The sequence below is a fragment of the Sinocyclocheilus rhinocerous genome, unplaced genomic scaffold, assembly GCF_001515625.1.
Source record: "Sinocyclocheilus rhinocerous isolate Xijiao unplaced genomic scaffold, SAMN03320098_v1.1 scaffold4057, whole genome shotgun sequence".
Classification (NCBI taxonomy): Eukaryota; Metazoa; Chordata; class Actinopteri; order Cypriniformes; family Cyprinidae; genus Sinocyclocheilus; species Sinocyclocheilus rhinocerous.
Genome location: NW_015628361.1, coordinates 28,853 through 39,793, shown reverse-complemented (window position 1 = coordinate 39,793; position 10,941 = coordinate 28,853). Strand labels below are relative to the sequence as shown.

Below are 10,941 nucleotides of genomic sequence, written 5' to 3'. Positions count from 1 at the left end.
TATATATACTGTATATTGTAATCTTAAGAATTGTCCGAATTCTTTTAACATGTTAATGGATATGACACTGTTAATATGTTTGGTCTTGGTGAACTAGATCTGCTAGATTTTTGATTGCCTTAATCCGGCTAAAGTCATAATCGAAGTAAACACTAATCGAATTAAGACATGTGGAGTATTCCTATTTTAGTCGCATTACTGAAGTGCAGAATAGACATGTACACACGTTAATCACATTATTACCGTAGTGTAGAACTTTTCTCCGCATTTTGCGACAGGATATACACACGGCAGTGCTCAACCGTTTGACGGCAAACAAAAGAATGGCTTCAACAACGCCGTCGTCTGTTTGCACGTATAGCATGACAAATAATTAACTGCACTTGAAGCTTTCAGTAAATTAAAAATGAAACACTCAAAAATGTATATCGCATCATAATGAAGACGAACTATATGTTTATATGTGAAATTCTGGAGGGGACGTCGGATGGCGTCACGTGGGGACGTAATGACGTGTGCCATTAATCGATCTATGTACTATAACATGTAAAACGGGAACATGAAAGGAATATTCTAAAAGCAGCTCATGTAAACACCTTAATCGTAATATTGTCTTATTCAGAATAAGGTAAATAATTAGATTACTGATGTCCATGTAAACGTAGTCAGTGAGTCTGTCTGAGATTACTTGAAGCAATGGAGAAATAAATAAATAAACTGAGACCATTTCCACCATACTGAAAATGTCAAGATCCTCCTGTAAATATATCAACACATACACAGGAACAGGCAGCAAGATTCCCTTCCAAGAATTCCAACCTAGTGGACACTATAGAAATTAATAAATCCTTATTATCGCACAATACAAATCACTTCACTTATAAAACTGCATTTTTTTTCTCTACATTTTTAAGTGCTCTACAAAATGAATATGTTATGGCAAATATATTGAAGATTAACTCTTTCCACAGAAACGCAGTGGGGAATGGATTCTAATTCTAGGAAGAGAAGGACTATACATTTTTCATTTGTATATCTGCTGCTTTAAAACTTTAAAAAATAATTTACTGGCATACAGATAACCTGGTGGCTATAACACATGTACATTCAGATTTGAATGCGATCAGCTTTGGTTTTTTGTTGCAGCTCGAACATGTCCTCCTAATCAGTACTCGTGTGCCAGTGGCCGCTGTATTCCCATCTCCTGGACATGTGACCTGGATGATGACTGCGGGGACCGCTCCGATGAGCCTGCGTCCTGCGGTAAATGATGCCCCTTTATGTTGGTGCCGACTTATTGAAATGAATGATTTCGGCCATTAATATGCTTGTGATACTTTTAGAAAAACTAGTTCAGTGCCAGTTTTGTCAGTTCCAGCGTTGAAAGAATTGTTTGACATTTTATGAATTTAGTCCTTTTATTCATTTGCATTTTGTAAATGTTATACAATTTATCTATTTAATGGCTCATTTTACAAGAAAGCTAATTTTTGGTCAATTACACTCAAAACGTCTTATTATGACTTATTTTATTTACTAGAACTATTATATTACTACTACTATTTCTTTGTGTAAAACTCATACTGATGAGGAAAATGAGGAAATGTAAATAATCAAAAAAGATGATATGACCCTTTTAAAAACAGTGAACCATGTAAAGCATATGCATAAAGTCAAAAAGTCATACTCATATTTACGTGCAAACGGCAAAAACTTGCACTCAAAATACTTTTATGTTGCATTTAATTATTTAATTATTATGCTTATTTTTTATTATGCTTTTGGTTATATGGGATCGGGAGTTTTGGTTAATTATTTGATTTTATTGATTATTTATGATGATGTTTGTGTCGTCAGCATACCCAACCTGTTTCCCGCTCACTCAGTTCACCTGCAATAACGGACGCTGTATCAACATCAACTGGCGCTGTGATAACGGTGAGCTGCTGACATGTTTTCATCTCTTGTGTTTTTTGTGTCTGTTGCACCTTTTCAACAGATTTCCCTCATTTGTCTTTGTTGATCATTTCATGTGTCTTTTGTGTAACGTCATGTCCTCTTCTCTTGACCATTTGCCCCTCCCCCTCTGTCACATGGGCTGTGTGTTGCAGAAAAGGATTGTGGGGACAGCTCTGATGAGTTCAATTGTCCGAACCCGACCGGTTAGTGCATAGATCAACATGCACCATAAATTTACTTGTGTTATAACATTATAATAAGGCCTGAACAGGATTTTCATACTCATGTAAGCCTGTGGAAAGGTATAAATTATCTGCAGCAATTCATTATTTCTAAAACATGTCTTACATTATGGAAAGATCCTGCCCCATAATGGTTAAACTAACACCTTTAGTAACATTCATAAGAAGAGATTAGCATTAAATATTAACCAGTGCTCATTCCCAGTGGTGCATGTGTGATCTATGCAGTTTCTGTGATGTTTATTATTCATTTTCTATTGTTGCAAATTGTTAACGATGAAGTGTGTTTCTAAAGAGAAGTTGCCACATTTACTATGTTGTATTACTATATTGTGAAATATTCATATTTCAGCCTATATTTGACTTGTTTGTATATTTGTATTATAAATCTATTGTATTAAATCATAGCCTATAGCTCACATGGACATGTTCCACGTTGGCCAAGTTTATCTCCTATAACTTCGTTTTTAGAGTTAGTTAAAAGTTTGGACACACCTTTTCTTTATCTTTGCTATTGTACTGTAATAATGTATATTAAATATAATTGAAACTGTGAAACAACAGACATTTCAGTATGGGAATTATGCAGTGACCAAAAAAAAAAACAAATATTATATTGTCTAGATTCCATCTCTAAAAAAAAATCTGTTCATTCTCTTAACTTTGTGAGGTGCATTCTGGGATGCTTTTAAACAATATTGGAGATACCATATGTCTGCAAAACTAATTTCAAGGAAATGCCTTTATATCAACAAGTTTATTATGATCATGAGAAACATAACCTTAGTCAAGTGTGTTCAAACCTTTGACTGACGGTGCACTTTAAAACACGGCTTATTTTATACATTATATTTTGGAGGATGATAGCATATATTTGCCAATTTAACCTCTTGCAGACAATGACTGTGGTGATAACAGTGATGAAGCCGGCTGCAGTCATTCATGCTCCAACGCTCAGTTTAAATGTAACAGTGGTCGCTGTATACCCGACTACTGGACCTGCGACGGAGACAACGACTGTGGTGACTACAGCGACGAGACCCACGCCAACTGCACTAACCAGGGTGAGTTCATGACACTAATGCTTTGTTCCACACCATGCCTAACTAGATGGCAAACTTGTGCTGCCTTCTAAGAAACCTTGGATGTCTTAGCAGCACCTGCTTTTGGTTCAATTGCCAGGAAGTGAAAGCTACACCAAACACCTAACACGCTGTTTAGAAAAGGTCATCTCCCATAAAGTAACTCCAGGCACAAAAGAAATATACAGAGAGAGACCAATGATGACTGTGAAAGAGCAGCAGATTTCATTCACTGAAGGGTGCATTAGTTAAAGGGGTCATATGATACGATTTCAAGTTTTCCTTTCTCTTTGGAGTGTTACAAGCTGATTGTGCATAGATAAGATCCCTGAAGTTACAAAGACTATTTAATATTAATATTTAATACATATGGGTCACATTGTCTACAGTACTATGTGTTTCAGTTCTGTTACACCAATAAAATTTTTATTTAAACAGTTTTAGGAATCTTAATGGAATAAGAATCTAGTATTTGAATGAAAAGGTAGTTAGGTAACTGTAACTTTTACTGTGAAATATTATTATTTTTAAGTAAAAAGTATGATTCACTTTATAATGTATGAAGAAAAGATTCCCAGAGTTCATTGTTCACAAGGTCTTCTTTAAGCGTCTTCTTTGTAGTTACTTTTGTCAGTTAACAATCATATTTTGTGTGTGTTTGTGGTCTAGCGCGGTGTATCAGTAAGGCTTGGGTATGTGATGGTGACAGTGATTGTGAAGATAACTCTGATGAAGATAACTGTTTGAGAGAGGCGGGGCATAGAGGACCTACAATAATGAAAAATAATGTGTTTTTTTAACATTAAAGCATGTCAACATATTCTGTTACACCAAATACACAAAATAATGATCTTTAAAAAAGCATCATATGACCCCTTTAAAGCATTAGTTAACCAAAGCTCACCATAACTAACCTGAGCGCTGGTTAACACTGGCCTTTATATGAGCATGGATTTAAAGAAGTCATTACTTAAAAAGTACCACATGAAGGCACATCTTGAGTTTGACCTGAAGCATAATTGTGACTCAGTTGTCTAAAAAGGCATTTATGGGGAATTATTATTATTATTAGTAGTAGTAGTAGTAGTAGTTATTTTTATTTATTTATTTATTTGTCAAATAAAACAAAACAACAAAACATGGTTACTATAGTTAAAACATGGTGACCACAAATTAACCATGATTTTGCTCCATTAACCATAGCTTACCCATGTATTTGTAGTAAAACTGTAGTTATATAAATGGTAATCAATATGCCAAAAAAACATGGTTACAACACTTTTACTATAATAAAAACCATGTTATTTTTCATAAGGGAAGAATATATGCTGAAAGTACAGCTTTATAGTGTAATAACCTTATTCATTCTTCTTTCATTTGACAGTCATCCAAATACAGAACATCTAAAATGTGCAGTGTCATGGGTGCTCTAGGGCAAGATTTGTCTGACTTTGTTATTGTGCTGCTCTTTGTAAGTCATGGTGTGAAGTTTCTGCAATTACAAATCACATGTTAATTAAAGAGGAATCCTTGCGTTCACACCAAAGCTATTTTTACCCAAGTTTAGACTTCTCTCTCTCATGGGGATAAACGTCTTTTCCAGTGGCTCTGTTAGCACTAGAGTTAGATATGAGGCACATTACAGGGTCACAATGAATTTAAAAACGGATTAATACAAACAAATCCCACCTCACACAACCACCACAATAACAGTTTTATTTGCCTTCAGAGAATCCACAGTGTTTACCTTTGTTAACTTGGCAGATACTTTTATCCAAAATGACTTACAAATGAAGAATATCACAATGTAAGTGATGCATCCTAAGGAGACAGAAAGTTGTGCAATATATATAAGTAATATAAAAGTAATAGCTAAAACAGGGATGCGGATGTAACACAGTTAAACAACAGTGAAATAATAGGAAATTTTAATAATAAGGTTCCAGACTTTGTTAAGCTCAAATCTGTTTTATACCGTGATTATGAAATATTACCCCAAAGTTCCTAGCTCACTTCTTGTTGATGCAGTCGTTATGTTGTCTTCACAAAGTTGGAGATGGAAATGCCATTCAAACTAGAGCTGTTTGCTATTGGTGTAGCATTGCTAGAAAAAATCGGTTTGCCTGAATTGGTCCTTGTGATGTGGTGTGTATTGTAAAGAGGAGAGGGCCAAGCACCGAACCCTGAGGTACACCCATGGTTTTTATATGATTTAAACACTCCTCCTCTCCAGTATAAGCTACCCTATCTAGGATATTTTACAGAGTGTATACTGTTACCAAGTAGCTTGTATGAAAATTATGATCCTATGGATTTTAGTTGTTTGGATATTGCCATACAATCTCTGTTTAAATATTATTTTTCCTCTCCAAAGCAACCCGTCCTCCTGGCGGCTGTCACACAGATGAGTTCCAGTGTCGTGTGGATGGTTTGTGTATTCCCCTCCGCTGGCGGTGTGATGGAGACACTGACTGCATGGATCTGAGCGATGAGAAGAACTGCGAGGGTGTAACACACATGTGTGATCCAGCAGTAAAGTTTGGCTGCAGGGACTCTGGTAATGATGCAGAAAATATACATTATATGTTCTCAGTTTAATGGTCTTATTTTGAGATTCAGTGATCCATGAGTAGACTGAGTTACGAGTGAATGGGTCATAATCATCACAATCTTGGTAATGTTTTCAGAATAAAATGCAAAGTGACTCAAAAACAAGTCAGGGGAGGCAATAATAAAACATTCTCGTAAAATGTCCTCTCTCTCTTTAGAGTATTCTTGGGTATTCAGGTTATAATAGCAAATTGATTCATGCAGATGTTGTTTTAATGAAAACAATTGACCAAATCAATTGAGTCATCACTCACAATTGTTTCCAGAGGTTCATTTGTAGCAAAACATATAGTAAAATATTTGGTCCCACTTTATATTACAGAAATTAATTATAAATGTAATTACATGCAGCAATTTTTTTTTTAATATAAGTACATTGTTAAACCATGTATATATTCAAAAAGTGCATTGTATACAATGATGTATTTATGTTAAGATATTTAATATATTTAATATTATATATATATATATGTATATACGTCTTCTTTGTAGTTACTTTTGTCAGTTAACAATCATATTTTGTGTGTGTTTGTGGTCTAGCGCGGTGTATCAGTAAGGCTTGGGTATGTGATGGTGACAGTGATTGTGAAGATAACTCTGATGAAGATAACTGTGAGGCGCTGGTGTGTAAACTCTCCCATCACGTGTGTGCCAATGACACCAGCATTTGTCTACCCGCCGAGAAACTGTGTGATGGCAAAGACGACTGTCCTGACGGCTCCGATGAGAAACTCTGTGGTAAGATTCATCACTGTTACATGAGGCTCGATGAAGCCTGAGATGATGGTCATTGAGTGCAGACTGAAACTCACACTAGCAGGACGTGGATGGAAATACTCACACTGATACCATTATACCAGGTGAAGTACATAATTAGTGGTGCCTGATACTGGTATTGGTGTTTTAAAAAGCTGCATTGTCGGCTACACAAACGTCAAGTTCTAATTTATGGAAATTTAAAAAATAATATTTGCTGAAAATGTACTTACCCTCAGGCCATCCAAAATGTAAATGAGTTTGTTTCTTCAGATTTGGAGAAATGTAGCATTGCATCACTTGCTCAGCAATGGATGCTCTGCAGTGAATGGGTGCCGTCAGAATGAGAGTCCAAACAGCTGATAAAAACATCACAATAATCCACAAGTAATCCACACCACTCCAGTCCATCAATGAACGTCTAGGGAAGTGATGTAATTGTAAATTTCTCCAAATCTGTTTCCATGAACAAACAAACTCATCTACATCTTGAATGGCCTGCGGTTGAGTATCTTCATTTTTATTTATTCGAATTTGCGAATATACCCTAGCGACTTAAGACTGGTTTTGTGCTCCAGGGTCACATATTGTGTTATCGTGTCAACCTTCCTTTGTTTTTACTGTCTAACTGCAATGTTTCTTTTGGTTTAGATCTGTGTTCTCTGGACAACGGTGGCTGCAGCCATAACTGTACAGTGGCCCCGGGAGAGGGCATTCTGTGCTCGTGCCCACTGGGAATGGAACTGGGCACTGACAACAAGACGTGTCAGATCCAGGGCTTCTGTGCCAAACACCTGAAGTGCAGCCAGCGCTGTGAACAGGACAAGTTCAATGTGAAGTGTTCCTGCTATGATGGCTGGGCCCTCGAACCTGACATGGAGAGCTGCAGGAGCACAGGTGAGATCAGCTCTTCCAAAGCCTACTGAGCTACATACGCTCATTAAAATATTCAGGCATAAATTTAATTCATATAATACATTTAAATGATCTTCTTTCTTTCTTTTTTTATTGCATATAACATTTTTATAATATAAACTAATAAACTTAATGTGATGCATATTTGTCAGTATTACATTAATGAAACAGGTAAGAAACAGGTAAGGTATTATGATTTAAATTAAATCAAATGCATGTATTGTATTATCCCAGTTTCATTCATATATGACTGACAGCCATCACAGTATGTTTATTAGTTTATGTTAAAACTGTAATCCAAACAGGTGGAAATTTTATATAGTTTAGTTTAGTCCTTTAGACACGTTTTTTTTTTTTCTGCCATAAACACCAATGCTGGAAAAATAAATAAATACATAACAATAACAACAACAACAATAATAATAGTAATAATAATGTGGATTTAAAAAAAAAAATTGTCTCTGAATGAAAAGTGTTTGACAGTATATCCCAAAATATTTCCACAAACAGACAGAAGGAATCGGTAAAGTCTAAAAATACTAGAGTAGGTATGAAAACGGTTGAGGTTCACAATGTTTGGCAGAAGATGAACAATTATGTGCACTGGAGGAAAAATCATTGCAGCTGGGATTGATTTTGTTTTCATTCAAAGACTGAAAAGTGAGGTTTTAGATTAAGAGTTGGTGTGTGACAGAATGAATGCGGAAAATGACGGGGAACTGTTTAGCAGCATAACTGGAGGTTTATTTTTGAAATGAAAGAATGTAAATGCCAGAAGAACGAGGTGGGGTTGAAGATTTACTGTGACAGGAAGTGGCACAGCAGTCCACTCAGCCAATCAAATGATGAATTATGGATTGCTGGACGTATTTCACATGCCTTTCAGAAATAAAAATCTTTTCGATAAACAGAGGAAATGTATGTGATTGCCAGTCTCGCATCATTTTACAGACATTTTACATTTTACAGACCAGTTGATGTAGGAAAATGTCAGAGCGTTTGCTCAGTTGAGTACCTCACTCTAGCGAGTCATGAGTTATCATGTTCTTTCAGTGAGTTCATTGTTTTTCCAGATCCGTTTAAACCCTTCATCATCTTCTCCAATCGTCATGAGATCCGACGGATTGATCTTCACAAAGGAGAGTTCAGCGTGTTGGTGCCAGGCTTGAGGAACACCATCGCTCTCGACTTCCACCTCAACGAGAGCTCGCTCTACTGGACTGATGTTGTTGAGGACAAAATTTACCGTGGGAAGCTGTCAGAAAATGGTGGTAAGTTATCGAACATATTATATACTGATATCATATTATGTTCTTGAAAAAAAATGATACAATAAATGACCATAATACCTTTTCAATTTACCAATAGTTAGGTAAAAAAAAAAATATATATATAAATGTTCCCATACATGTGTTTCTCTCTCTTTCCCTCATTTTTATTTCACACAGCAGCGCTGACAAGTTTTGACGTGGTGATCCAGTATGGATTAGCTACTCCTGAAGGTCTGGCTGTAGACTGGATCGCCGGAAACATCTACTGGGTTGAGAGTAACCTAGATCAGATCGAAGTGGCCAAACTGGACGGGACGATGCGCACCACTCTACTAGCTGGAGATGTGGAGCATCCACGGGCCATCGCCCTGGACCCCAGAGAGGGGTAAGCAGTCCATCATTACTAGTTTAAAACTTGTGTTGAGCCCCTTTAGTGTAGCGTGCTTTGTAAACGGTGTTATTTTAGTTGGACGGTTCGTAGATACAGGAAGATGGAGGCTCAACATAAAACTAAACTTTAATTACAAACTCAAAATAAACAAACAAAACAGGTAGACCTGGTCCTCACTTTCCTTCCGGGGCTCCTCTCTGAAACTCATGAGCACTCGTGGCTAGGGATGTAACCAGTGGTGTATAGAGTACCTAAAGTGATACTCAAGTAAAAGTACAGATATCTTACCAGAAAATGACTTTGGTAGAAGTTGAAGTCACCTTTTAGAATATTACTTGAGTTAAAGTCTTAAAGTATGTGATATTTATTGTACTTAAGTACGAAAAGTATTTTTTTAAATCTAAAACGTACTTAAGTATTGAAAGTAAAAGTACAAGTAAATGCAAAATGGAAAAGAAGCAAATAAATATATATAAAAAGTGTTCATACACAGCTTGAGTAGCAAGATCGTGTTCAGTTTGAACTCTTTCTTCCATTTTGTATTTTTGGGTAAGATTAAGAAGCACTTCATCCGGTACTTAGGGTCTTTCATTCCAACATAAGAAAACATTTCTGGAATCTGCATCTGAAATGGCATTTAGCCTACAGTTTAATGTATCTCAGAGGGGACATGGATGCATTTAACCTGCAGTTACAGATGCATAAATAGGCCTAATGTTTTGTTTTTAACATAAAACGTTGAATACTGATATTTGAAATAATTTAAAACATGAAAAAAATAGTCGAAATGTGAAATTACAACTGCCAGAAGGTGTCAGCAAGTGACTGTTAATGAGTGAGTCATTGAGATTGAACGACTGATTCATTCAGAAACAAAGCATTTGACTGTGTTAATGAGGGAATCACTGAATCATTTTTATCAACCGATTCGTTCAAAAAACTGATTCATTCAACAAGTAAACGCCATTGCTCAGAGACGCAAAACAGTGCTGCTATCTTTGTTTGGAACTATTTTCATTGGCAAATTTGAGCAAAAACAAGCAATATTATGTCTAAAATGTTAAATGTTGGCTGAAATATAAAAACTCAAGTAAAGTACAGATACTCTAAAAAAAACCTAAGTACAGTAATGAAGTATTATAACTTCGTTACATTACACCACTGGATGTAGCGTTAATGATTAACCACGAGCCGGTTGAAAATCGATTAAAATATGTGACGATTCAAATCGGTTGAGATGCTAAACAAATCGCGATTCAATTAGGGGTAGGAATTTTTATGAATGTATGTCTGAGGGCAACTTACTGTCTTTAGAAAAATTTAGATGGTATTTTTTCTTTCGGTACTCTTTGTGTGATATAGATTAAGTTAACTATATTAAATTATATAAATATAAAAAGCATACAGAAGCATTTTTGCCGTCTACAATTTAGAATGCCTGAAATGTTTAGTTTTAATAGACTAATAAATCAACGTGTGTGCACTCTGTGTGTGATTTGGTGATATAGCCTACTTGATAATGTCAGATCGCAGATCATTACAACAACACTTACCATATTATCGCAGAAGATGTACTGTATATCACACACCCCAGACTCGACTTGAGTGGAAAATGAATCATCCGCGGTTGTGCGCGCACTTGTTTGCACATGAGCATGAGTCTAACTTGCAGACGGCAGACCACTGATTCGTCAAACCTGCTTTCCTGCAGTCCG

At 36.0% G+C, this 10,941-nt stretch overlaps 1 protein-coding gene across 1 annotated transcript in view; it reads left to right on the top strand.

The window, feature by feature from the left end:
- The window catches only part of LOC107737733 (low-density lipoprotein receptor-related protein 1-like), an 88,926-nt gene that overhangs the window by 52,080 nt on the left and 25,905 nt on the right, over positions 1-10,941 (top strand). Inside the window, exons 17-24 of the mRNA XM_016549319.1 lie at positions 1,147-1,263; positions 1,858-1,938; positions 3,098-3,265; positions 5,658-5,840; positions 6,434-6,631; positions 7,301-7,546; positions 8,638-8,835; positions 9,013-9,220. Of these exons, the coding sequence (XP_016404805.1) occupies positions 1,147-1,263; positions 1,858-1,938; positions 3,098-3,265; positions 5,658-5,840; positions 6,434-6,631; positions 7,301-7,546; positions 8,638-8,835; positions 9,013-9,220 (1,399 nt within the window). The remainder of the gene's footprint in view (positions 1-1,146; positions 1,264-1,857; positions 1,939-3,097; positions 3,266-5,657; positions 5,841-6,433; positions 6,632-7,300; positions 7,547-8,637; positions 8,836-9,012; positions 9,221-10,941) is intronic.